The following is a 27,703-nucleotide window of genomic DNA, read 5'->3' as shown; positions in this document are numbered from 1 at the left end:
AACAATGGGAACGAGATCAGTGCGAGGTCAATGGCTGGTTGGAAAAATGCGTAGAATCGTTTGCAAAATAACAAGAAAATGCATTCATTTAATATTTAATAAGACTGGATAAAAGTAGTGCATTAAGTTACTATGTTTAATTTTCTTTATAATCACTTTTAAAGAATATATTAGTAGTACTTCTTCATTTGAGGTATAGTAAAAACATATTTTAAGAGTGTTAAAAAATTAAAACACTGAAAAATATTTGCATAACAATTTACACCTATTCATCTCGCATTTACTTTAAATTTCTCAGCTCATTTTTTGGTATGCCCAACAATCATAAATTGTTTAAACACGTTTGAGCTATTTAAATATTTTTACTCAAAAGTGCACCTTACCCTGGAGCAGATAAACACGCAAAGTCACAAACAGTAACAAAATCGAACGATCAATTTTAATGTGTGAGCTTTAATTAAAATAAACATGAGAATGATTTTTAAACATTTGCTAAGTGATAGAGGTACTGCAGATGGGAGGGTGCCAAGAGGAAAGGGGAGGAGATCTCGAGACGGGTCTAGAAATCAGGTTGTTGGGTGGAATGGGTTAAGGGAGGTCGGCGGAAGGGGTTTTCCTTAGCCCACCAACGGAACTGCAATAACAAGCAACGACGACGTCAGCCTATTTAGATGTAAGATCAGCGATAGACGACGCATAGGAGACGGTTGCCTGTAAGAACGAAGACTTTAGAGCGGGCAGACACCTGTTCCAGGCACCCAAAACAACAAAACAACACAACAACAAAACAACACAAAAACACAACAACAACTGCACGTTAAACAACCAAGGCAACAACTTTGGCGGCGACAACAACAAGGAGATGGAGAACGGCGCCGATAAATGTATGCAAAAAAGCAAAAAGATGTACGGAGCAGCAGAATACACCTTCCCCACTAACGAATCTCCACTGTCCCTCCCAAACATCCTCCCCTTTTAAAATCGCAAAATCGCAACTAGAAGGCCGCACCTCCTGCAATATGGTAACAATTCTACAGTGGTTCTCGGCAATTTCAATCCTAAAATAATAAAAAAAAAAAGACACATTTTTTTATGGAAATTATTTTCTTTCATTACCCTGACATTTTTTTCACAGAGTTCTTTCTTAATACTTTGTCTAAAATAATTTCCAAGTGTCCTTCTTCAGCAACCACTGTATTGTTTTTCTGCGCTCGCCTTGTCGTGTGTCTTTAGTTTTTGCTAATAAAAATATAGCAAAACAAAAAAAACAGATATAAAGAATGAAAAACAGCAAGAAGAGCACCAGAGATCAACAGAGCGAAAGAACAAGCGAACATCACATGACAAGTTGGGTGGGTTGGGAAAAGTTCGGTCTGGAGACCTGCCCACAGTGCAATCTATTCGCCACAGAGGGGTAATGGGCAGTGGGGCAGGGCTGTCCGACTGTCCGGCTGTCCAGCTGGGGGGCACTGAAAGAGATCGCTCTTTGCTTATCGCGCTTATCAAATCGCCAACTGCCAGCTGGCTGGGAAAGAGGGGGGGGCGAAGCAGGGAAGGGGGAAACTGAGACGCAGAGGACTGGAAAATGTGAAAACCCTGCGGGGTAATACATATATTGTTCAGGGACCGAGATGGGACAGATCCATCTGGTTAAGTCGCTGCCTTTTGCTGGAGTTATTTAAGATGCAATTAGTTGTGATCATCTGATAAGCAGGGACTTACAACATGGTTTGGGTTAATTTTTAAAATTAAGTATCATATGAGATTAAGCTGTTGCCATTTAAGTTTAAATGCTTCGCTGGTGCATATGTATAATTTATTATATTTACAGCGGAAAATAATCTAAAGATCTCATGATTATTTATATAAATGACACCTATCTAATCATGTATAATCAATTCAATCCAGATTTTACCATTTTTCATCGCACATTCCCCATGATTTGTCAATTAGCGGGTGACATAAGAGACAAATCCGCTTGGAATTCCAATTTCCAATCGGCTACAAATTAAGTGAGTTTTATTCCAATTTCATGATGGCCCCACATGGCGTATGCGCGATCATAAAATATTTATACGCCTCGTAAAACTGAGGCAGCGACATGTACACAGAAACTTAGACCGCTTCTTATCAATACTGAACTCAAAATAATCTTAGCTAGGTGATGGAAAAATAAACAGAAACCCTGACTCGATTTGGTTTTTGCAAAAACGTGGCCAACAGAGCACAAGCCTTATCAGCAGTGGGCCCAAAAAACTCATTGATAAGCCAACCCAAAAAAAATGACTAGGAGCTTTTTCTCCCAATTTTGTAATTTCTTTCTGGTTGCTGCAGAAACGTGCCGTGCAATGGATTGCGTTTGGCATCATATTCGGACAACCAGAAAAACACGATGAATGACAACGGTCAACAGAAAAAGTTTAATACGGCAGATTAGCATAAATTTGAAAATTTGATGAGCGATGAGCGAGCAACACGAAGCCCAAAAATCAAAGCACCAAAATAACAAAACAGTTACGAGCACAAATAAAACACCAAGAAAACATAAACCTGTTGGCGCCGCATCAACAAACAAAGCTGGAACTCAAAAGTTAATATTCCAAAAATTTGCGAGTCGCAATATAAATTCTTGAACGTAAAGCAAAGTCCAAAATAGGGAAGCAGCGAAAGTCGATGAATTGCGTTTGGATTATTGACGCCCAAAAAGGTGAGAAAATCATAGAAATAGGATTTAAACTAACATTTTCTAGGGTGTCGTATTAGGAATTAGGCGTAAACCGTGATTTTGGGAATCTTAAAAGAGCTTTTTTCATGTCTTGATAGATACAACTAATGTGTGTGTGTATTATTTTATTTGATTTTTCAACAACAAACATTCTGTGCTGTTCTTTTATAATCCCTCCATTGAGTATCTCTTTTTTTGTGCGCAACAAATGTGCCGCAAGCCGTTTGTTTTGTTATTTCTGCGACTTTAACTTCAGTTTCCACCTACAAATGCCGTTCCCGTTTTCGTTCCCGCTGCAGGGAATCCATGAGCTCCGCTCAGATCCGATCCAATCCAAGCCGATCCGATTGGATCCCCGACTCTGCCAGACGGAAAACACATCCACATCCCATAACGAGACGAGACGAGGGCCCAAGCCCAGACCCAGAGCAATATCAAAACCAAAACCAAAACCAAAAGCAAAGCCGAGACCAAAATGAATACAACGAGCAAAGTACAGAGACTTCGCAGCAGACAATGTTGGCAACCGGTTTGCGATTTATTTTTGTTTCTACCCCCTCGCCCAGCGCCACCCCCGCTCTATCTTTCTTATCAGGCCATCCCGCTCGCACTGGCTCATTATTATTATTTGCTGAATATTTAACATTGAAGCTGGTCGAAGCGGATTTTCATGGCACACACACCAGTTTAAGCTCAGAATAAAAAAATATTCAAAATTAGCAGAACAGTAGGTTTCGATGTCTGAAATACTCTTGAGTACAGAAAAAGGACTAATAACATTGGATTTCAAAATATATGGATACAATTTGGTGGGGTAGAAACTTTAGTTAGTAGATAAAAACTCTTATAAGCCGATTTTAAAATTCCTTTAGATGGATATTTTTAAAGAATTCAAAAGGATTTTTTCGGTAAAACTTGCAAATTTATAAAAATTTGGTTCAATTCTTTTCTGATTTAAGTAATTATATCATTCTGGGTTGCATTGTTCGAGGTTTTCTGCCAGTGTAAGTACGCTGTATGACATTGCTACTGATTCCAGGATACCCTACAGGGTACTGGAAAATCGAAAGCCTTTGGTGCGCAGGCTGCAACTGCAAACAAGGCGCAGACGAGACGGGCGCAAATAAATTGAGCGGAAAGCTAAAAATAAGCTCCATTCCAATTCGCTGGCAGCGCTGCCGCGGCGACAAACATTCAGAACATTCAGAAATGCGGCAGACGAATTGGCAACCGCAAAATGCAGCGGCAGCTACAACAAACCATTTAAACAACAACAAACATATACAACAAAAATACAAAAACAAAAAACAAATAAGAGACAAAAATTCAGCAGCGCAAAAATGTATTATTTATTGTCTCTTTGCGGGGAAATATTTTGCGAACGCTGTTTAAGCATAAAATTAAGTAGTTTAAATAAATAATCACAAAAAATGGCCTAGCCGAAAAAAAATGTTTTACACCCCGGCCACGAAAGCAGCGCCATAAATTGCAGCTGCATTCCAATTATAATTATTATGAATTCATTATAAATGGCCAGCGATGAAATTTGTTTTGTTTTTATATTTATATATGTATATAAAAATATGTGTATATTCTTTTTTCTCATTTTTCCACTACTCTGTGCTTTTTGCGCTTTTTATGTCTTTTTGAGAGCAGCAAACACAAAGTGTCGTTAAAGAAGATCGAATTGAATGTGAATGTGAATGGAAGTCGGCGTAGCAGTACGAATATGGAGCCGCAGTAGCCGCCGTTGAAATTTTTGATATTTGTATCGCATTTGTGGCTGCCGCGTGGGGCGTTCGTTCTTTTGCATAATTAAAATTGAGATCTGGGCTGTGGCTACAACTTGAGCTCATAAAAATGGGGGGAGCGCATTAATAATTGAGCGGACGAAGGGCGGGCAGTTGAAGATTATCGAGTTAATAATAATCCCCTGCGTTCTGGGAAATTGTTGACCTGCCCAACAAGGTGCACATTATGTATCCCATAATAACACTTGTCGATTGAGCTAATTATAAGTAAATACAATTTACTATTTTTACTTTTTCCATCATCGAAATAATCATGAAACCATCTTTAGTTAGCCAAGCTCACCTTTCTCTTCTTGTGATCCAATTCCCGCTGCGCCTTGTGCATCTCCTTGAGCTCCACCTCCTTCAGCTGATCGAGGATGATCTGGTACTTCTCGCGATTCTCCACATCGAGCGCCACATGGAGATAGTCGTGCCAGTTGCGGGAATCGAAGCCCCAGTGGCAGGTGTGGTTCTCGAACTTGCGATGCACATGACCCACGAATTTCTGGGGCGAGAACCAGCCGTCGCACTCCAGGCACTTGATGCAGGTCGGTTTCTGGTAGGAGTACATGTCCGGGGTGCAGATGCCCTCGCACTTGCCAAAGCACTTGTGATACACGTGGAAGCTGAGCGCTCCCTTGGCCAAACTCTCGATCGGCACATAGCTATTCCGGTCCGAGCGATGGAGCAGGGCGGCACAGAGGCGTTCCGCATCGGTTCTGGTGATCAGGCCACTGGCCTTGACATCGGATGGCAGGATCTTGGCGGCCTTGAACTCCACCAGCTGATCGTGCGTGCACTGCGAGCAGTAGATGCCCAGTTCATCGAAGATCCTGTTGATCTGCTCCAGGGAGAAGTCGTTGAGGACATTGTTGAGGAACTGTGGCAGGCACAGTCTCATCTCGCCGCCCACGGAGAAGCATCCAATGGTCTTGCCCTCCAGTTTCGTCTCGTACAATTCGCCGCATCCCGCATCCGCCACCGATAGAATCGGCTGAGAGAGTTCCCTGGGGGGCGTGGCGGGCGAATATATCTGTGGCGGTGTGCCCCTCGTCGAGCAATCGTGATGATGAAGATCCTGCGGCTCCGGCGAGCTGAGTATTTCCTTTTTGATCAGCGCCACAACTGGCGGAGATGCTTGGCACTTGCCATTGTGGCCAGGACTCTCGCTCCTGCCATTGGTGACGATGTCAAGGACACCGGCGGTGGTGAGGGCGTGGCCCGGTCCCTGGAGCGATTTTGTGGCACTCGTCTGGTATTTCTTCAAGACGGTGCTGATCATGGGCGTCACGTATTCGGTCATTTTGTGGACAATACTTTAGCTAACCAAATTCCGGTCCTACTAGTAATCCATTTTCACCAGATGCCAATTGTGACCCTCTCGATTTTGAACTGCTTTATGCAAGATAGTTTGAAAAAGACGTTGCTGTTTATCTAAACTCTTTATTTGGTTATTGGGTTACGATTGGGATCCATACTATTGATTACTTTAAGGGTTACGGCTACAATCTGTGCGACTTCTTCACTTGCACTTCACTTAACAATTTGGCACATTCGTTGATTGGTTTTTGTTTGCTTTTTGTCAGCTAGTTTAACTAATTTTGTTGCATTTGCCTTTTGCCGACGGCATTTCAGCTCGCACACTCGCACACAGGATTCCGAATTCTTTCCCCCACAACTTTTGTCGCGTGTTTCGAAGACTTTCGATATTATTTGAGTCGTATTTTTAGAAGAAATATATAAATCGGGCCGGCTTTTGTCGGCTGTGTAAAACTTGTGCGCACTTTTCCTATTCCTCTGTGGCGTGCACTTATTAAATTTTCGCCATAAATTAATTCCTTCACTTCGGCGCAATTTCTTAAGTTGAATTTTTGTATTTCATTTCGTATATCTCAATTTCTGAACTTTTTTATCTTTGCGCTGCACAGACGACGCACACACACATACACGCACACGGGGACACACGCACACACGCGACGAAGGCCGGCGGCAGACAGAGACGGAAAGGAAAGCCCGACGCAGACAGAAAGAGACAGACAGAGAGAGAGAGTGAGACGGAGAGCGAGGGAGAACAAAAACAAACGCCGCCTGACAAATTCTTTTATTGTGTCGCTGTTGTTGTTGTTGGTGGTGTTGCTGTTGCTATTGCTGTTGCTGTCGTTGTTGTTGCACTATTTATAAATCTTTTTAGCGCTTGCAAATTATTTTTGCACTCGTTATTGAATATTTATTTGCATTCTGCCTGGCTGGGCCCCTCTCTTCGTCATATATATGTACATATACATATATGTATATTTCCAATATATTTTTTTCGCAAGCGTCGCACGTGCGAGCTTTTTCCCCCGATATTTTTATTCGCCACTCACACACACGCGCACCGAGAGCGACACGTCCGAACGGTTCGAGAGCCGTTAAATTTTCGAACGAAAAACTGAGTGTCTGCCGCGAAGTGTGGCCAGTTCTTGGGTCGCCCGTTTCGCTAAATTTTGTACTCTCGTTTTTGGGCCGTATTTTTCATTTTCCGGGGCACGGTCACACCAATGCCGCTCTCTGTGCCGTTCTCTTAAGTTTTCTCTTATGTTACTGTTGCTCCTCTAACAGAAATGTTAAGATGCAGCGCTTTCTAACAGAGGGCTTGGAAGAAAAATATTTTAAACCATATATCTTTTGCTTTAAAATGAATTAAATTAGTCATAAATAAATAAGTCATGATATATATTCTTTTCTATCTGTTGAATGTGGCAACTACTTTGGATTGCATATTTAAGCAATGATTTCCCGGCATTTAGGCGGATAACGTTACCACTTAAAGATTAGATTTCGGGATATGAGGATTGATTGTCGCGACCAATTTACAAGTTTAATCAAATCAGCAAATGCTTTCGATTAGCAAAACTTAAAAAAATGCCATTTAGTTCGTTTCTAACCGCAGTACCAAGACGTTCATCAAGTGCATTTATACCTAAAGGAAAATGGACTCAAAGACTACCTTTCTACTTACAACGCTACTATTTGGTAATGGGCATTTGGCATTTTCAAAAACGTTATTTTAGGCGCCACTTATCATCACTCATTAGCTTTTTATATCCATGAATCGTAGGGCAAGATCCTAGAGATCTTCGAAACTTTAGTATCTCAACAGTTTAGATTTGACATGCATTTTCCCAATTAGGTTAGATTCTAAAAATGACGACAACATTTTTAAAGATTTTTTCTCATTATAAATAACATGTAAAGAATTAGTGAGTATCTGTTAGTCGAGGCTCTTGTAGTTAGTTAGTTTATTCAAATCTGAATAATTTTGTGACTGTCGCTTAATATTACTCTCCAGCGCATAATCCTTTTTGTGTAGTTCTTGTCATTGTTGATAGAGGGTATATCAACGTCGGCTTCTTGAGCTAACCATAGTTCTCGCTTCTGTGTTGTCTGCTCTCTGCGTTTGCGCCGTTGCACCGCTGACAGATTGAAGCAAATTATTGTTGTGCAGTTGCATTGCAGCATTCGGTGAAAGTGGAAGAAGAGCAGAACGGAGCGCATTCCATAAAAACACATCACAACAAAAAGCGTTTATTAAAGTCCATTCACGCGCACATGCCCATTGCGAAGTAAACAAATTCACATTGGACTGCTTCGCCTGTGTTTGCGTATCAATTCTCGCTGGTAGGTTTGGTGTGGTGTGGTGTGTGGTGGTTGTAGGGTAAAGGAAGGCAAATGGGCTTATCTATATGCCATATTATGCCCTCTGTGCGTCCCATGGTTCAATTATGGAATCTTAATGCCGTATTACTCCGTCCACTCGCAGCGCTCGTGGCCAAAATCAATGGGTCTGCTCTGAACGCCAGCAATTATCAGTACCAAGTGGTCGAGCAGAGAACGCCAGCCGATCCGCAGATCGAATATATAGTCCTGAAACAGTCGGATACGATGAAGCAATGGGGCACAAATCTCACTGCCATTACCTGGGCCCATGCCGTCAACAGTCAGCAATTGCTGGACGAGGTCCTGGCAACCGGTAAGATCGTTGATCTTTGATCGTTGGCCAAGTATGCGTGTGTGTACTGAATGACTTAGCAATGGTATCATTCCCCTGCAGAAGGTGACATTGACTTCATCGAGGCGGACATTGTGCTGGGCAAGCTGAATGGCGAAGGCGAGGACATGCCCGTAATGGCCCATCCGCCAGCGAACATCTCCGATCTTACGCTGGCCCAATTTCTCTCCCAGATCATCGAATTCAACCTCAATCATGAGGACCAGGCAAAGGGCGTTAAGCTCGACTTTAAGTCAATCGAGGTATTCGAGGGTTCGCTGGACATTCTGGACGGGAATATTCCGAACGTAAGTTTGCACACATCCGATACAAGGGAGTAAACTAATATAATATCTGTGTATTGCAGATGAACTCCTCTCCCGTTTGGATAAACGCCGACATTCTAAGTGGTCCCGTGGATCAGAATAGAACAGTGCCAGTGGATGCGGACCGATTCTTCGCCGGCTGTATGCGCTACAAGCAGGCAGTGCTCTCCATCGGCTGGACAACTAACTGGGGAGCCGACTTTCGGGATGGCGAGTACACGCAGCAGCAGTGTGATGACATGCTGGAATCGCTGAACGCCAACAATATCCTCTCCACCGGCCAGGGCATCACCTTTCCCGTGCGCGCCGGCATCGCCGCCAACAGCGAGGAGCAACTGCATCGACTGGTGGCCGCGGTAAACGAGACAAACGAGAGCACCCTGACCGTCTGGTCGTCGGCCGGTGATTACGTGGATGTGGACAAGTTGCGCCAGCTGATCTTCAGCTTCGGCTTGGACCGAGTCTACCTGGACGTGCCGGAGGAGCTGGCCTCACAATTAAACCTGGGCAATCCCGGCAACGGAGCCGGCACCTTCAAATCCCTGTTTGGCTTCAGTTTCGTGAGTCTGTGTTTTTGGGCTCTGTCTAGCTGGCTGCAGCGGTTATAATGGTGTTTGCTAGGTTATTAATTATAGGCACGTTTATGGGAACAATTTGTATTCCATTTCCCATAAGCTCAATAAAAAGTTGTACTTTAATGTGTTGACAGTTTTATTTTCGGTTAGGTGGAATATTTGGAAATCGCCTTGGGTGACGCGTTCTTATATAAAAAAGATCACTTTATAACACATTTAATTATTCAAGTATCGTGTAGATTTAAAAAAAATTTAGTTGGGGGAAATGTTTTTCAATGCAAACCTAATATTTTTTAAATGTATTAAATCGTTTCATAATAACAAATATTTATATACCTGACTTAAAGCGGCTTGTATTTGTTTCTAACTTTTTCTCAAATTCAATTTATATCTTGATATGTTTGGACATTTTTTTCAGGGTCTCTATCATAATTTTAATAACTGCTGTCATTTTCAGAGAGTCCCTCTTTGATCTCTTAATTTGAATCATTTTTTATATTCATTTATCTTAGGGAATTTTTGGAAATATTTCCGGGGTTCACAGCTGTGCTTTACAATCTAGGTATTTAGATCTTACACTGATTGACATATATACATAGGATATGCGTAATCTTTGCAGTGCTAGCGTTATTTGTACAAGACTTAAAAGAACTTTTAATTTTTAATGTGTAGGCCTACCTAAATGAGCAACAATTCTAGCTATCTATGTTCTGTTCAATATTTCTTTATAACTTCAGATCAATCTGGATTCAAACCTTAATATTGCTCTACAAAAGTTATGCATTATTATATAAATGTAAATACTTTGGGCATGCGCAGTTTTAACTTCAAGAATTAAGGAAAATGAGTAATGGGGCGCTACACGAGTCGCTCTATATACAGTTTTGTTTATCCTACTAAAATAGTTAATGACTTTTTGCTTGCGTTTTCTTCTGTTATTTGGCACTAAAATAAATAATCTTATAAATCTCTCTCGCTGTCTGCAAAGCGTGCAGATATGTTGAGGGAACTCCTAATGCGGTTGGGCGTGCGTGGCAATGTGGTATGTGACGTGAATTGGAACGATATCCCCGATGAGCAACTGGGTCCAGCCTCTTAGAGCCTGGCTAAGGCAGAGTGGTTTCATCACTTTATGCTATTCTAAGCTACGGCCACGTAAATGAGTCTTAGGCAGATGATCGTTGGAGGCACAGTCAGAATGGCTTGATGCCAACGCATGTATTATCTAACTACAACATCGGGCGTATCCTGGCTGATCAGACGCTCCCTGGTCGAGCTTTCCATAATACCACGTTCCTCTCTTACGCCGGATGCGCGATTATAGTCCAGCAGGCGCACTCCAACACGCTCGTTGCCCGATGAACTAATGTTGTTCCGGAATAGTTGAGCCACCGGAGCTGTGGCTGCCGACGAATTTACACCAAAGACATTGAGGGGACGCAGGACGCCGCCCTTGGCCTTTGGATCGCTGTGACAGAAGTGCGTCACTTGTCGCGTCGGATACCAGCAGGTGCATATAAGACCGCCTGCCAAAAGGATGCCGGTTACTATCTGTCCCAGAAGGACAATAAGCGGAACAAGTGCGATGTCTGCGGCAATTTTCTCTGACACCCGTACTCGCTCCTCGCACCACATCATGGGAATCATGACCCTTGGTACATTTTCATAGATGCTGAAAGGAAATAAAAATATTAGTTTATGTAAGGGCATATGTAATGATTAGGTTACTTACGAAATGCGCGAAACTGGCTCCATGTAGTAGTTGGCCTGAAAGCCACCACCCACGTCCATTGGTACGCCCGCATTGGGCTCCAGGGTCATGAAGAACTCGTGCTTCTCGCGTTCTGGTCGCATACCATCGATGGCCTCCAAGTAGCTTGGATCCGCCATGTAGAAGTGCGGAAAAGACATGTAGACAGATGCGTTGAAAGCGCAGGGTCCGATATTGATCACCCCGCTGGGCATACACTTTCCTCCGACGCAATAGCAACTGCTATCCGGATACAGAGTGCCATTGTCCACCGCGTGCTTAGTGCCACTGAACTTGTACGCGGTCACGCCGTGCACGGTGACAGTTTCCACGTAATCCAGTGGTATAGCACGGCACATCTTGGGCATGTACATGAACACAGTGTCCTTGGTGCTGAGATTGGGCGGAAAGAATTCGCCCATGGAACCGTGCACCTGCCCGCAGGTGCCTTCAAAGGCTCCAGTGTGCGTCAAATTATTCCACGTATGAACCTGACCCATTTTGGCAATATCATCGGCTCCTGTGAACATGTTAAAGTCACCATCGAAGCCGGAACTGCCATTCCGTGGGTATTGGAAGCCTACACGCTCGAAGGGAACATCCTGTGGTCTTATCAACTTGCCGACGGCTAAGAATGGATGATCGTAGCCCGTAAAAAGCATTTCATCAACGGTTTTCGTGATAGTCACTTTCTGGCTATACATCTTATTGACCATGTTGACGCCAATCTTAGCAACCAAATTGTCCGGCACACGTCTAGCAGCAGCCTGTTTTCAAATGTATATAATGTGTAAATATTATTTTAAATAGATTTCATTGAGATCAAATGTAAGGGTATTGAGAGTTTTAGCAATATTTCTGTATTTCATTTTTTCATTTTTGGAAACTTACGTGCGCTACGGTGTTGACTGTGGTGAATTTATCCGATAAACTTCCGTTGCTGCCGGCAGCATCAAAGTAGAACCAGGACTTTTTGTGGAATGATACGGAGGCGTTTTGATTGTGCCATTCGATGTCCACCTTGTCGGGGTTCTCTCGAAACCGATAGGGTCCCAATTGCTCAAAGTGTGGCTTCTTGCCAGATCCCACGTAGAAGTCCTCTGGATTCGTCCAGTTAAATAGGTAGATATCAAAGTCTAACGGCAGCGGGGACACCTTCCAGTCCTCGAATGATCGTGATTTGGGGCTCAGGGCCATTTCCTACAATAATGAAATGGTATATTGAGTATCAGCTCGACACAATTGAAAAATATACGATCAATATACAAAGATAATCGATTTACATAATAAGCTTGCTGTAATTGAGGATAACTGGTTGCTAAATTGGCACAGCAATTAGACATCGAATTCGTTGATGAAAAATTGCGCATTGAATAGGCGAACAGAACAATGTGCATATGGGCGAACCGATCAAAGTTCACGAATGATCTGTGCAATTGGTTCCCATTGGAGGTTCCATCATTGACTCGCAAATACATGTGAATTTGATTGTGCATATTGAAAGTGTCTATGTACATGGAACTATTTTGCATTTTGCATAAAACTAATAGTAATAGTAACGCTTGAAATGCACTTTCACGCTACATTGTAGAGCTCTATCTCGGCGAAATTGCAGGTGCTATGGTGCGATTACATGGGTTTGGTGGATCATGGCTGTTATCAGCCATCAATCATTGTAAGCCAGAACGACGGACCTAACGATCGTCTAGATCGCTGACCACTGGCCACCATTTTGTTTGCCTCATAATCTTTATAATTGGAACTGCGACTGAGCTACAGGAAATGACTAAACTGATAAATAAAAAAAAAGGAAAAATATCGAATTAGGTTCTAAGCAGTTTTGCCATAAGCCCTGTAAAATCCTAATGGATTACACATGTCTGCCGCGTTTCGTATCGAAGTGGAGCACAGGTGTTCGGTCAGGGACATCGAACCTGCAAAAGTGCGGTTACATGCCGGGTCTGGATGGTTATGGCCGTTTATGAACGTTTTTGCCATATATTGATATAAGTCTGGAACTGAGGAGCGTTGTCTAATCGAACATGGCTATCGCAAAATGGGTTATTTTTCAGGTTTTGTCCAAGATAAGATAGCAATACCCATTGCAATTTAGCGGCCGCAACTCTAAAATTTCAGATGGTATTTCCCCCCACTCAGAGGCGAAAAACATAAAGAGGAAAAGACTTCAATGTTGGATTTTTGACCCGCATTGAACCCCGTGATTTTCAGTGACAGGTGTGCTTTTTTCTTTTTGATAAAGCCAATTAATCACTAACTATTATTAGTAACCACTACCAACAGGAATCATGATCGAAATTTTGGTGAGTCAAAAAACACCTGGCTAACCAAAAAATATTATCAATTTGATTGATGATTATTTGGAAATTTAACACGAAATACAAAATTCGTGTTAATATAGAACATGACATGAGGAGTATTATGTATCATTCTAAAAATTTTGTGCAAGATTAAATGCTCATTTCAACAAGGTTCGTCGCATTTGGTTTATAGCCATTTAACGATCATAACGATTAAGGAGAACGCTTTTCAATGAGAGTTTAACTGCCGTGACTAAGCACTCTACCCACATCTACAAAATAAACCCAACAATAGCATTAACATGCTAATTGAAAACACCTGCGAGAGTTTAGGATCTTTAAAGTGTCTTAGCCACCCCAACGACAGCGTTACAAAATGTTCTCTATAAGGGATCAATTCCTTATCTTATCTATTGGCTTGAGGTGATTTTGAATTAATCAAACAATCAAGCAAAAACTGTATTTTCAGTGTCTTTTCCTTCGTTTGCTTTCAATCAATGGACAAAATTGGTACCTCCCCCCATCGAAGTGGTATGTAAATGAGTCTCCCAGTTGACCTTTGCACACATTGGCAATTTGCCAATTTGCCGGCTTGCGAAACTTGACCCAAAGGTCTCAGAATCGCTGGCAATCGATGCCGATAAGATGGTATAGAACCGATTGCAGATATTGACTGCTAATAAACATTGGATTTGGAGTACTAACCTGGCCGCGCATGCGTGTAAACATATCGATCCAGTTGCGGAAGAGGTAAATCCCGCTGGCGATGCAACAGATCCCAAGGAGTACGATGACCACTCGGACACAGTGCCGCGCCCGTGATGTCATCTTGGTGGAGCTGCGTCTTGGTGGCGGTGCTGCAAATCGATGTTACTTATGTATATGGAGGGCGTCTTTCTCGACCGATCTCTTGCGGCGCACTGAGCGTGGAACCCTCGCATCGACCGCGTTCCCGTTATTGGCGTCTACGGAGAGAATGCAGAGAGTAAGTGAGTGAGAGTGACTGGGAGTGTGAGTGTGACTGTGACTGTGAAAAATGCGGGCTTATCGTTATCGCTGGCCGAGGGAACACTGTACAGTGTATCACTCTTATCGCACACGCACACTTTTGGGGCCCAGCAGGCTAGACACCCGATTTCGATTTCCTGAGAGAGAGAGAGAGAGAGTGAGCAAGAGAGAGGCGAGAGTGGCGACGCATAAGTGGCGATCACAAAGTTGAACTGCGGCGTAATTATACACATTTTGTGCCTAATTGTAATAAAGATTTTACTTGGCACTGGGCAAACCGCAAACTTGATATGTACATACTTGTACATTTTTACATATGCACTAAAGAGAATACCTACAAGTACCACAAGCATTTGTATGTACATAAATATGTACATTTACATTAACATTTACAATATGAAATGAAGCGCAAATTAACCATAATTGTGCATTAAATTCTTATACTTTATACTTTTATTCTGAGAACTAGAAACAGTTTAATTAACGACATATGTGAGTTTATTGAAGCAACATTACATCCACGTTACTGTTGTAAGACTGTACATTTGTAAATTACCGAAATAATTGCTTAAATGTTCATACATGTATTAATTGTGGTGTTTTCGGGGTTGTTTTAGGTAAACCGGTCCGAAGGGCTGGCTTAAATTAATATAATATTCTCCTCGATACAGGAATTACGTCAGGTGCTAGCAGACAATGAAGTTTGAGTTATCACTCCACGGAATCTATACTCAGACAGTAATCTTTTTTGTACTATATACATATGTACATATGTATAGAACACTGATTAACAACGCTTAGTCACTAATATGTCTTTTTTGGCACATTTACAACCGTTGGCATAGAACCGCTGAAATGTTAAGTCTAGCGTGACCCTGATAGAAAAAGGGTGTTGTCAGTATACTTAGGTCAGTACTAAAACCTCAATATTCTTAGTAATTTTAACTAGAAAATGGAATTTCCACACGCTTAAGCCTTCGTAGCTGATAAGACTTCACTGGGAATGTTAGTTTTTTAATTCTAATAGCGATTTCTGACACTACCGTTAACAGAAAACGAACACACATGTATGTACATACATATATCACTGTACTACTCCCATTGAATTGAGTTCTTTCGGTTTGCTGACTTCGAACTTTAATGTGAGTGAATCGGAGTATTATTTTCCATTTGCTGACTCCGAACTTCAGCACTTTTATTAATGTTTAAAGGTTGGAAAGTCTGTGATTCACTGCGGCGGCACATTCCACGAGTATTATTTGTTTTGATTCGCGAGTGTGGGACTGGATCGAAAACACGTTCATACTCCGTATTCCATACCCTGACACAACCATAAAATCGCAGTGCGCAGGGGCGGGAGGTGGGGGCGTTATAGTCAACATTGTTTACACTTCTTGGGGCTGGCTAGCAACCGCTGGCTGAGGTGCTTTTTGGCCTTAGTTACGGCCATTGCTGGTGATAATTCAACGATTTTTAATATATACGTACATATATAGGTACATTTATATATTGGAGCACACACGTACTGCGAGTCGATGACTTTTTTCTTTTCACTAGTGCACACGTAGCGAGGTTAAGAGTAAAACCCGTTTTTGTTGTGGGTTTTTTTTACTTCTTTATCTACAACAAAGCCACCCCACATGCCATTTGCCACACCCACCCCCGCCCATACCCGCTCTTGCGCTCTGATTATTTTGTGCTTTACTACACCAGATTATGAACCACACATATACTGCCTAATCATTTGTTCATACATCAATCACGCGAATTTCGCACAATTGCGATTTTCCACACTAGCGAACATGAAATATTGACACTCGGTTTATCCTTGAACCTTGAGCGTCACTTCCGCAACCTGTTGACAATGTTTTCTATGTGTTTGCTCATCATTGTTGGCTTATTTGCTCTTTTAGCCTAAAAATAACCAGCAACACAGTGCAATGTGCCAACAAAAATATACGTACATACATATGTATGTACATATTAACATAATTCGTTGCGCGGCTACACTTTTCGTACGATTTTATACACTCATTTTGCAAATTCATCGCAATGCGTCACATTTTTGGCAGCTTACATCTTATCCACATGGAGTTAAGAACTATTATCTGGATCGTTTTGTGTTTGCTTAAAAAAAACTTATCTACCGAGGAAACAGAAAAAGTTCAACTCTCTCTCTTTCTCGCGAGCTGCCCTCTCTCTCTCTCTCTCTTTCTCCACTGACATTCCTTGTTTTTCAAATTTTTCTTACTTTTTCTTGCAGTCGGCGTTGTTTACTAATTCATTTGCTTTTCTAACACTTTTTCCACTTGCACTTCACGGCACTTTTCTAATTTTTTCCTCAAATACTTTTAAATTGAAATCAATTTCAATTGCAGCGACGCCACAGTGTAAATATTGTTTAAATAAAAGTCTGTGATCGTTTCTGCGCTGCTTTTCTGTTGTTGTTGTTTCGCCAGCACGCGTCTATTTCTTGCCATTGGCCGTCTCGCTTCCACTCGCAGCGTTTCAGGAGGCGGCGACGCACCGTTAATTGCTGATCTCAAAAAAAACGCGCGCGATCAAGACCGAACGTGTCTGAGCGGCGCTGCGCCTGCGACTAAACTAAATAAGTATTTTCCAAAGAGCCGACACCAGCAACAATTAGCTATTCTTCGTTAAGGCGAAAAGCGGTCGGCTACGGTGACTATGAAATGCCCTTTTCACCAGCGTTGCAGTCTGGGATCAGTGTTACCAGTGCACGCCAATCGAAAAACTCCTGTGACATAATTTGATATATATATAAATAATACTGATATCTATAGAGCTGCCACATGTGTACATATTTATATAGTTTTAATTGGTGCACAAGTGGAACTTAAAAATGGTTTTAGGTAGGATGTTCTTGTATATGTCTTTCTTCGATCCATAAGTATGTGAATCCTTAAATTGTTTGTATTAAGGTTAAAATTTGATGCGTTGTATATGTCCCAACCAATGGACTTTACCAATTGTACGGTATAATCAAACAGCGTCGTATACACATACACATATAAATACATATGCATATACAGCTCTCTTCGCTCTCTTTAAATCTCTTTTTCATTGGCCCGCAAAACCGGTTCTTTTTGTTTTCATGGTGTAAGCATTTTCTTGAAACGGTTCCGAATCGGTTAGGTATTCACAAGTGCATCGATTGTTTTCAGTTCAGTGTTAATATTATGTGATTTGTGCTATAATTTTTACACAATATGCATACATACATACATACATATATACTAATTAGCAATCAGTGTGAAGTCTTTTTTATACTTGGGAACTTATTTAACTGGATGACGCAGAGTGATAAGAAAAGTCAACGGACAATCCCATTTTGCATTTAGTAAAAATAAACCATTCAACTGTACATACAGTATTCTTTAAATTTGATACATTTCAGCATTTGAACACCATTTACCATTTATTGGCTTAAACTGTAGACTAGGCAAGAAAAATCTTGAAAACTTAAACATATGACGCACTTAAATAACTTAAATCTTTAGTTTGCATTTCCCGCCCCATCCTTGGCCCCTGTGTACTGCAATCCTTTCAGCAGCGGCGAGTCCTCCACATCACTGTTCTTCACGGTCTCCAATGACCGATTTGTTTCGATGGCACTAATCTCGATCTTCTGCATCAGGCTTTTCTGCCAGATCATTTTGTGGGGATACCAGAATACCATCAGCACACCCAAGACCACGCCCAGGATGCCACAGATCTTGCCCACAAACTGGAGGATCAGCATTAGCTTCACGTAGCCCAGAAGATCATCCGAGATGCGGACATTGTAGTCCGCCCAGATCAACGGAAAGAATGTTCTTCTCGCGTTGCGGTAGATTCTGCAAATATTATGGTTTTATTTAACAGATTTAAGATTTCCACAGGCCCATATACATACAAATGAGTTTTCGGCTCGACCAGCATGTTGGCCATAAGGCGCGCCTTGATCTCCAGCACCATGCCGGTTTTGGGCTCCAACATAATGACCATCTCGTGGCGATCCTTGTCGGGCTTCATGCCCTCCACCTGCTCCGCGTAGTAGGGATCCGCCTTATAGAAGTGCGGAAAGGATGCAAAGACAGGCGCTCCGTACCAACAGGAGGATATGTTGAGCAGACCGGATCTCACCTCCTGGCAGTTGTCCTGGCAATAGCAGCTGTGATCCGGGTTATCAGTACCTGGATTGGAACAGGCGATTGGGTTATATGCATTATCCTATAATCTAGTATGGATTCCATACCGTTGGCCATGTTGCGCGCACTGCCTCTGTACACGAAAGCTTCAATGCCCTCGAAGATGGCGGTGCCGGAGTAGTCCACCTGCAGCTCACGGCACAGATCCGGCAGGAAATAGGATATGGGTCTGCCCTTCACCAGCGGTAGCGGGTGGAACTCCCCGGTACTGCCCTTCAGCTTGCATCTGGGACTGGCCTCTGTGACGTTGTTGTAGCGCCACCTGGCTATCTGACCCAGTTTTTGGAACTCATCCTGTCCCGTGTAGACGTTGTGGTGCCCGTAGACTTCCATGCTGCCATTGCGCTGCAAAGATGAAGTTTGTTAATTGGGGTATGGAAAGTGTTTCCAACTCTCTTGACTCACTGGATAGGCATAGCCGATCTTCTCATAGGGGAACTTCATCTCCGGCACGAAACTAGGTGGCACCATTTTGCTCATCTTGATCATGGGCGTGTCGAAGCCGTCGAACATCATATCGCTGGCGGGCCGGATCATGGCCTGCTCCCTGCCGTAGAGGTTTAGGGCCAACAGCATGAGGGAGCGCAGCATGGGACTCCACATGGCTATCTTCTGGTACAGAGCCACGATGAGCAGGTTGGGCGCCACAATGGGATCTGACGGACGTCCGGCACTGAGTTCTGGATCGAAATCGAAGCGACTGCGTCGCCAGTAGGACACCGTGGAATTCTCATCGTGCCACTGCACATCGACCTTCTGCGTCCGCTCCGTGAAGCGGTAGGGTCCAAGCTCCTCGAACCGGGGCTTAACACTGGGATCGCTGAAGCTCTCCGAGTTTGTCCAGTTGAATATGTACAGATCCATGTTCATGTCCATGGCGGGTGACTGCCACAGGCCGCTGATCAGTGTTCCTGGCCGGAGGACCATGAACCACTCGAGCATCCAGCGCTCGATCTGTTCCATATAAACCACCGAGCATAGACTGAAGCTGGCCAAGATCAGACCCACCACACTTGTCTGCCAAAGGCGCTGTTTTCCGATCATGATAGCGTATCTCTCTTAGTATTATGTCTTGCTGCACCTGAAGTGGGAAAACGGTTTACATACTAATTGACCAGGCTCAACTTGTTTTCAATTAACTAAAATTGCTGGCTAGAATGGTAAGTCAACCGTTAGACTGATTTACATATTTCTTTGCCGCATTTCTTCTTTTAGGAGTAGGGATAATTATAAGAGGTTGTTTCAAGTCGATCAAGTTTAGTTTCCTGATAAAAACTTGTACTGTAATAATTACATAAAATATTGAATGGATTCGGTTGCGATATGTAACAAAAACTTAGTATTATCTCTATTGATTCAACAAAAATATGTACTAGTGATGATTTGCACATTGTAGTACTTTTATTCACCCATAAGTTATTCACCCTTGAGTGTGTGTTTATTCACTTCTTTTATTAGGAATTTAAATAAATTTAAAACGGCTATTATCTGTGAATGCTTTTTTTAATTAATCATAGGACAAACCCAAATGGATTTTTGAAACGAGTTTGCGTAGTTCAGTAGCCTACGTTACTTAAAATAGAATCTTCCGCTCTAAACTGTATTAACTACCTCCTGTAATTTTTGCATTAAAAACTCACTTAATTGGGGTCTTTGCTCGACGGTACGTCTGACTTGCTAAATTCAAATGTGCAGACTGTCTGATTCCTCCCACTTCCTTATGATGTCTGATCCGATCCAAGCCAATCTGATCTGAGCTGATCCGCGTCCAAGTCCACGCAGCAGGCTGGAGGTTATCTGGCACCTCTGATAGTGCAACTCAAGTTGCAAACATTCCGGCTGTCTTCGAGTCTAAGGAAAGTGTGGCACTATTTATGGATGTATATTCAATACTCCTCGCGACCTGACTAGTTGAGTATCTGTAACTCCTAGTCTTCTGGTGCAATCCAACCACTTCGAGTGCCGACTTGATAACGACTGGACTGGCGGTAGAAAAAGTGTTTTCAATCTGACAAGACGGCTATATAGAACGGCCTGGAAAATAAACATAAATGTCAGAATTAAATGATACAGAACTTCGGAAACTGTTAATTATGGCACTGAAAAAAAGTGATCACTGATCTCTGACTTGTACAAAATCCAAGTGTTTTACACAAGCATATGTTTGACCTAGACGTGATAATAGTTAATTTCCAACCGATCTATGATGTTAATTTAATTATATATTTCTCACATTGTAACAACTTTGATATTGTATATGTTGCAAGTATTTTTTTCGGTATTCCTCGAGTTTATAGAGTTTTAATCGCGCAAAGTTTAAATGTAATGCCCAGGTTCATCGGCTTCTTGATCTGGGGTTAACATTTAACGATACCGGGAGTGTGAAATCGTAGAGATTTCTGAACCGAAAGCACTCGCATTACAAGTGATACAAACCAAACTCCAAACTGCGATTCAGGTTTTTCAGTAGCCCTTTACGATTTCGGTTTCTTAGCTTATTGGCTGATAAGCCAAAGATAATGTCTGATCCGATACCTTATTCGCTGATAAGCCAAAGATAATGTCCGGAACCCAATTTCTAATCGAATGCACTCAATTGCCGATGGCTTCTTGCGATTAGAAGAGGGCGACTGAGCGACCCTATAGCATGGCAACTAACCTTTGGTACAACATGAAAAGGGTGAGCTCGCTTTGTTCCAACGATCGATGCATCTAATCAGCTTGCTATGCCTATAAAATGATAACTCGATGAAAGGCTTTAGAACATGCATAACTCTAGCTACGCGATCAATTATACGTCGGTTCCCTATGAAGGAACTAAGAAAATATTGTAAATAAGGTTTAGACATTATTGTGATTAACTATCAACGAATTTTTAATGTTTTTCAATGTTGGATATTAGTACATTATTGAATCATTGTTAAAAGTGAATTTTGTATACCACCGTGAATGATTGGATGTTAAATGCATAAGTTTTAATTACAATATTTTTCGAAGTTTCTTTTCCAAATTATTCTAGTATGTATGATAACGGTTTTAATTTTGAAAGCCAGCGTTGCCAGATGGAGTGGGCTTGCACCATCCGCCGCTGACTGCCTAGCAAAGTAATGCACCGCGGTGTGCGTCTCCGCTGCGCATATTGTAAGGCTATAACTAGTACCTTTTCAGTGGCTCGCAACATATGGCACAATAAATAAAGAAACTGAACAGCAACGCGGGCTATAAAAGCGAATCGCAGCCGCAGATTGCAATTCAGACGCGCACAATCAAGCAAGTGGCATTAGCTCCCAACCGGAAACGGAAGTGAGACTGCTGAGTAAACAAATACAACTGCGAATAAGAAGCGAGCAAAGCGAAGATTTGCCGGCATATCTTGCATAACTGATATACTCCAATTCATTGCAAATCCAAACAAAATGCAATCCGTGAGCAGACAAACGGCGCGAGTCCTGCCTCAACTGGGCAAGCAAGGTGTGTGTGTGTGTGTGTGTGCGAGTGTCGCCTTAGCGAGTGCCTACTGTGCTGCAGTGCCGATTCTAACGAACTCCCCCATTTTTACATTGACAGTGAGCTACCTATCGACGAGCGGCGCCTGGAAGGCATCAGCCAGCGGTGGCGACATGGTCGTCGAAATCAAGGAGCCAAAGACGCGCACCGAGAAGCTAATGGCCTTCCAGAAGAAGCTGCGCGCCAAGACGCCGCTGGGCAAGCTGGACGAGTTCTCGCGCCATCCCTACCAGGAGCAGGAGCCCCTCAAGCCGTGGCCCAACCAGACCAATCCCTACACGGGCGAGATTGGCGGACCCGCCGGACCGGAGCCCACGCGCTACGGCGACTGGGAGCGCAAGGGTCGCGTCTCCGACTTCTAGTGCTCACAAAGAGTTCCTTGACTAGTACTTAGACTGTTATTTAAATGCTACCTATTAAGACTTAAAACCACATGAAAATGTATACTTGTTTAGTGTAAAGAAAAAATACATGATATTCTTAACGTTCACAAGCTTATGGCGTTGCACTTATTTGGCAGTAGCTCCTGATAAATGCATTAAAAGGTGAATATAACCATTCAAACTCCAAATCCACAATCTGGTTTCAAGCGTACAACAAAACATTTTTGGAAAGTACTAACATTTGGATTTATATTTATACCTAATGGAATCAATGGTATCATAATGCATAAATAAATTAAAAACGATCCAGTGCTGCTACTGCTCCACAAGCTCGGCAATCAGGTGCTCACTGAGCTTCCAAAGCTGCTGCTGCAGTGCAGCACTTTTGGACAACTTGCTGGGCTCGCAGAAGAAGCAATTGTTGAAGTACAGTCCAGACAATCCGGTCAGCTCGTTGGCGGTGGCGCAGTAGATACTCGTGGCAGCTGCTTGTTGCTGCCATATGCCATATGGGGCAGAGGAAAGCAATTAGTAAAAGTTTTCGCAAACAGAACTCATTTCAACGAACTCACCAGCGACTTGGTAAAGGGACGCACGATGGCAAAGAGCAGGCGGTAGAACCAATAGTTGCGCGACAGATCACTGGACACCATATTGCCCGGATGCAGGCTGAACACCGAAATGCCGCGCTGCTTCCATCGCTACCAACAAAAAAAGAAAGGGTTGACCAAATGCAGCATTTAATTGACCCGAATTGTGCCCAATTTGGGCATGACTCACCTGGGCGAGCTCCTGGGCGAACAAGACGTTGCACAGCTTGGCATTGTTGTAGGCCATCATGCTCCAGTATTTCTCCGGCGGCGGCGAAAGATGATGCACCGCCAGATTCTCCACGGGCAGATTGGCGAATCTGCAAGCAAGTCAGTAAATATGTAAGTAAGTGTGGTTATTTGCGACGCATTTCTTTGTCCAGCAAGAGACCCCCACATGAACATTCCGCGTCCGACTGAACCCACTGGACTTTGCCCCCGCCGGCCGACAATCGCAAAACGAGTCTTGATTGCCATTGCCGGCTGGCCATAGCCGGCTTTGAACGCTCTTTATTAATGAGATGCAGACAGCGGTACCAGCGGCATCAACGCAGTGCAGGGCCCTCACAAAGGCTATCCCCTCGCAAACAAAGGGGTGAGTCAACCAGTGGGGACTAGAGCTGGGAGCCGGCGAAACAAAGCCCCACAACGAACAAGGACTCTTCGATGTGCACAGTGAACTCTCCTAGCCAACTGCACCATGCTGCCATCCTCTGTTCCTCAGGGGGAAGCCCCTGAATCTCCGGGAGTAGCGCATGCGCAAGTCGCACACTTCCCGCTGAATCGACGAAAGCCGCAACATGAAATGTTTATTTCTGCCCCCACAAATACCGCCGCGCACATTTTGGACTTTGGATTTGTTTTCATCTTATTGAGTCCCTGTTTGTGCTGCTCGACTTGGGGTCGATGTAAATATAACGTCGCAAAATGTATGCAAATTCAGTGTTATTTATAAGTATGGGTCGTACTCGGCATCGCCATCGGCATCGGCATCCATGACAAATGAAACCCGTTGGCGTTCCAGTTTTTATAATTCTTGTTGTGGTAGGTGGGGAAAAAATGCAACAAAAAAGATGTACTTTTCGTCTGTTTGCATGTGTTTGAGTAAATTAATTAGATTCTACAGACAGATTAATTGTGGCTGAATGCCATTTAATTTTAAAACAATAACCCGTCGCCTTAGCTTTCCACTGGAAATTATATGTTTGTAGTAGAATTAATAAATGGTTAATGTCTTGAATGCTTTTCCCACAAAATTAGATAATTATTGTTAAAAGAGAAACCTTAAATATATTCTAAATAAAGATATATGTATGTTTGTAGTAGAAGTAATAAAATGTCTTTAAAGCTTTTCCCACGCAATTGGATAATTATTGTAAAGAGAGAAACCTTAAATATATTCTAAATAAAGATATTTTATCTGCAACAATGAATAACCACAGTTTGGTTGGCTGATGTAATAATAACTAATTGAAAGTAATCTTTTTTCGACTTTGTAAAGCTTGAAAGTGTTCCCCAGTCGAACTTCATGCCACCATTCATATCGTTTTCTCGCCCGGGCGAACGTGCAACAAAAGTCTCGTGCGCCACTTGGAGCACTTGCAGATAGTCATGTATGCTCCGCGAAGCCGAAAATGTTGTACGTGCGCACAGCAACGCACGCAGCAGATACAAAACAACCTTAAATACCAACCAGTATGTACATACATCCAGTTCAGTGTGATTTGGTGCTGTGCTTCTACACGAGATTCGTTCACAAATTGATTTATTTGGTCTTTGATGGCAGGCACAGTGGGCCATGCGAGGCCTTAAATCAAAACAATCTAATTAAGCGAGTTAGCGCAGATTGGGCAAATTATGGGTCACTTTTTTACATCTGTACATCTACCTAATAAAAGCATCCTGGCGCTAAGTTTAATTCTCATAAAAGCACTTCTTTCTGAGTTTGATTCAGTTCTAAAATAAAAGCAAAGATACATTCTTTTTTGCCATCATTTTCTTAAGTTCATTTAAAATGCTTAAGCAAAGATACATCCATTTTTTGCATATTATTTACTGCAGTTCTATTACTATTACATTTTAGGAGCTCTCGATGCCACTGTGCTTACAGCTGCACGTGATTCCGATCATATTGCTTTTTTGTACGCAATGCCTATGGTTTTGATAATACAAACCCAGCTGCGTCAGCGTCGTGATTGTTTTTATGTGGGTCTTTGTTTGCCTCAGAGTGCGCAGCACAAAATGTAAACGAAGCCTATGTGGCTGGGTAGAGAATAATATGTGTATTCCAAGCCGAGTTCAATTACGTTTCGCCTTGAAATCGGATCAAACTGAAAACATCTTATGCAAACAACTCTGAGGCAAACAGGCAAACATTTTGGAAAACACTACACTAGACAGCATGACTGGGGCGAAGTGCGTTTATTTCTGGTCTGGGCTATGAATAGTTTGGCCCCAAGGCGCGAAAAGAAACCGCTCGGTGCAAAGTCCACTATGTGGAATCATAAAAGTGCAATCAACTTGCAAAAATAAAAGAGGACAACTTGAAATGCCATTCAAACGCGATGGTGTTGACTATGAAATATCCACTGTAATTTGCGTGTATTGGAAAATGTTTTCTCAATATTATACATAAAGTTATTGAGATACTAAAAACAACTATATATTTCAAGTCATTTACGCTATTTAAGCAGTAAATGTATTAATATGAATTAAAAGAAAATATTTTTAGAATGCGTCATGTACCAAATTCAGCTTTAATATAAATCCCCGTCTGATTTTGATAATAATATTTTTGCTCACAAACAGGTTGCAATAATGACAATTGCCTGCCAGCCAAAACACAAGAAAAAAGTTATTATTAAAACGAAATTTACAGTGCTGGCATACTGAAATGAAATTAAGAAAGCTATACGCGAAATTGTATTAAGAAAAGAGAAAAGGGTATTGATTTGAATTAATAAGTTAAAATTTACAATACAATTATATGAATATAAATGTATCTTATAACATGTTAAGCAAATAATTTTTAAGTTCCCTTCTTGAAAAATGTAAACCACATATAAACAAACGAGGGGCCAAGTAAGACCTTGAGTTTGTCCACTATTATGTGCACTATAAGAACAATATCAACAATTCTATACCTGCCGTACACTCTTTCCTCCCGCCAAATTACGTGCTAAGGTGTTCAAATTCCCATTTACCTGTGCGACTCGGATGACAGCACAATGATCCGTGTTTTGTAATCAAACAGAGTCTCCAGTTGCAATGTGAGGTGGAAATGCGACAGGTGCGACACCTGGAATGTGGTTTCCAGACCATCCTCGGTCTTCGTGTAGGGCAGTGCAAAAACACCGGCGTTTAGGATGAGATAATCAATGTGGCTGCAATTCAGATATATTCATCAATTAAACCATATTGGCATTTGAAGTATGTATGCTACTGACCCAACGCTCTGCTTGATTTCCTCGACAAATCGCTGCACTGAACGCAAAGAGCTGAGGTCCAGAGCGGCGAATCGACAGCGGGCACGGGCTGCAGGCCGTTCCTGGGCAATCCTTTCGATAGCAGCCTCGGTGGAGGATCTGTTGCGGCAGGCGAAGATGATCTCACAGCCGTGATGGGCCAGTGAACGAGCGGTTTCGAAGCCAATGCCACAATTTGCACCCGTAATCAGGGCGGTGCGTCCGTGCAAATCCTTGCCGTGCAGTACCTGCAGGGCCGTGGAGCAGGAGTCGAATCGCTGGCGCACCTGGGCCACATTCTGCGTGGGCTCCTCCACGGCGAAAGCCAAACGGGGATCCACATTCGTCCGTTGCTGCGTCTCCTTGTTGAGGAACATGAAGCGCTTTCCCTGCTCATCGTAGTACTTCTCCCAGCCCAGGGGTAACTCGCCCGTAATTCGCTTGGAGCGACCCGTACGTGGATGAGTCCACTGTGATGTTTTTCCCTGCTGGCTAATGGGTGCAATTAAAAGTTATTGCCAATTGTTTACGACTCCACTTGACTTTTGACTTACTTCACATAGCAAACGGTGCCGTCATCAGTGGCACGCTCCTCCCAGCCAGGTGGCAGCTCATCCTCGCTATCTGTGTCGGGTAGGGATATCATCTCGGATCACTTTAAACTGTTAAAAGCTTCGCTGGTAAAAAAACACTTTTTTATTGCGAAAAAGAACACAAAATAAATTCCGGGTATCGATAACAAGCGGCTTAACCGATAGCTGGCGAACAGCAGTTCTGTAACTGAAAATAACAGCTGTTCCGTTAAACGAAGCATGTTACCCGTTAAGAAATAGCAGCTCCGGTTAACAGAGCAGGTAACCGCAACCGGTTGTTTGGCGGTTCTTTATCTCAATTTAAATGTGGTGTACCCACAGTCAGCACATATGCAAATAATATATAGAAACGCAACGGTTTATATAATTGTGGGCCTTTTTAATCAGCTTGTTCTAACTCTCTTACCTTAGTTTACAACCTGTTTCCTTG

General features: G+C 42.6%; 6 protein-coding genes across 7 annotated transcripts in view; 2 read left to right on the top strand and 4 right to left on the bottom strand.

Annotated features, from left to right (window-relative positions):
- LOC122612287 overlaps window positions 1–6,918 on the bottom strand; it is an 87,383-nt gene extending 80,465 nt beyond the window's left edge. The window contains exon 1 of the mRNA XM_043785790.1: window positions 4,820–6,918. Coding sequence (XP_043641725.1) covers window positions 4,820–5,821 — 1,002 coding nt within the window. The 5' untranslated portion in view covers window positions 5,822–6,918. The remainder of the gene's footprint in view (window positions 1–4,819) is intronic.
- A 522-nt stretch (window positions 6,919–7,440) lies between these two features.
- Window positions 7,441–9,532, top strand: LOC122612334 (protein FAM151B). 2 transcript variants are annotated; one of them, XM_043785881.1, is made up of 4 exons: window positions 7,441–7,533; window positions 8,321–8,530; window positions 8,612–8,856; window positions 8,916–9,532. In XM_043785881.1, exons 1-4 carry the CDS (start codon window positions 7,491–7,493, stop codon window positions 9,480–9,482), a joined length of 1,065 nt encoding a protein of 354 aa, XP_043641816.1. In that variant the 5' UTR covers window positions 7,441–7,490; the 3' UTR covers window positions 9,483–9,532. The 2 variants fall into 2 exon arrangements, with proteins under 2 accessions (XP_043641816.1, XP_043641826.1); XM_043785891.1 differs by lacking the exon at window positions 7,441–7,533 and adding an exon at window positions 7,946–8,178 and having other exon boundaries at window positions 8,916–9,530.
- A 35-nt stretch (window positions 9,533–9,567) lies between these two features.
- Window positions 9,568–17,144, bottom strand: LOC122612299 (protein peste). Its single transcript, XM_043785817.1, has 5 exons — window positions 16,777–17,144; window positions 14,223–14,482; window positions 12,091–12,399; window positions 11,182–11,966; window positions 9,568–11,121 (listed from the first exon to the last, which is right to left on the bottom strand). The coding sequence occupies exons 2-5, from the start codon at window positions 14,343–14,345 to the stop codon at window positions 10,671–10,673; spliced, it is 1,668 nt and encodes a 555-aa protein (XP_043641752.1). The 5' UTR covers window positions 14,346–14,482; window positions 16,777–17,144; the 3' UTR covers window positions 9,568–10,670.
- Window positions 17,145–17,981: 837 nt separating this feature from the next.
- Window positions 17,982–21,162, bottom strand: LOC122612307 (protein peste). The gene is made up of 6 exons (XM_043785829.1): window positions 20,970–21,162; window positions 20,377–20,770; window positions 19,142–19,817; window positions 18,784–19,081; window positions 18,442–18,721; window positions 17,982–18,382 (listed from the first exon to the last, which is right to left on the bottom strand). Exons 3-6 carry the CDS (start codon window positions 19,778–19,780, stop codon window positions 18,043–18,045), a joined length of 1,557 nt encoding a protein of 518 aa, XP_043641764.1. The 5' UTR covers window positions 19,781–19,817; window positions 20,377–20,770; window positions 20,970–21,162; the 3' UTR covers window positions 17,982–18,042.
- A 761-nt stretch (window positions 21,163–21,923) lies between these two features.
- Window positions 21,924–22,736, top strand: LOC122612347 (succinate dehydrogenase assembly factor 4, mitochondrial). The gene is made up of 2 exons (XM_043785903.1): window positions 21,924–22,207; window positions 22,304–22,736. The coding sequence occupies exons 1-2, from the start codon at window positions 22,153–22,155 to the stop codon at window positions 22,603–22,605; spliced, it is 357 nt and encodes a 118-aa protein (XP_043641838.1). The 5' UTR covers window positions 21,924–22,152; the 3' UTR covers window positions 22,606–22,736.
- Window positions 22,737–22,847: 111 nt separating this feature from the next.
- On the bottom strand, window positions 22,848–27,426 carry LOC122612316 (WW domain-containing oxidoreductase). Its single transcript, XM_043785842.1, has 6 exons — window positions 27,235–27,426; window positions 26,663–27,172; window positions 26,420–26,599; window positions 23,407–23,536; window positions 23,199–23,327; window positions 22,848–23,121 (listed from the first exon to the last, which is right to left on the bottom strand). The coding sequence occupies exons 1-6, from the start codon at window positions 27,324–27,326 to the stop codon at window positions 22,942–22,944; spliced, it is 1,221 nt and encodes a 406-aa protein (XP_043641777.1). The 5' UTR covers window positions 27,327–27,426; the 3' UTR covers window positions 22,848–22,941.
- Window positions 27,427–27,703: the final 277 nt, after the last annotated feature.

This window comes from Drosophila teissieri, chromosome 2L, assembly GCF_016746235.2.
Source record: "Drosophila teissieri strain GT53w chromosome 2L, Prin_Dtei_1.1, whole genome shotgun sequence".
Lineage (NCBI taxonomy): Eukaryota > Metazoa > Arthropoda > Insecta > Diptera > Drosophilidae > Drosophila > Drosophila teissieri.
This window is presented reverse-complemented; position numbering and strand designations above follow the sequence as displayed.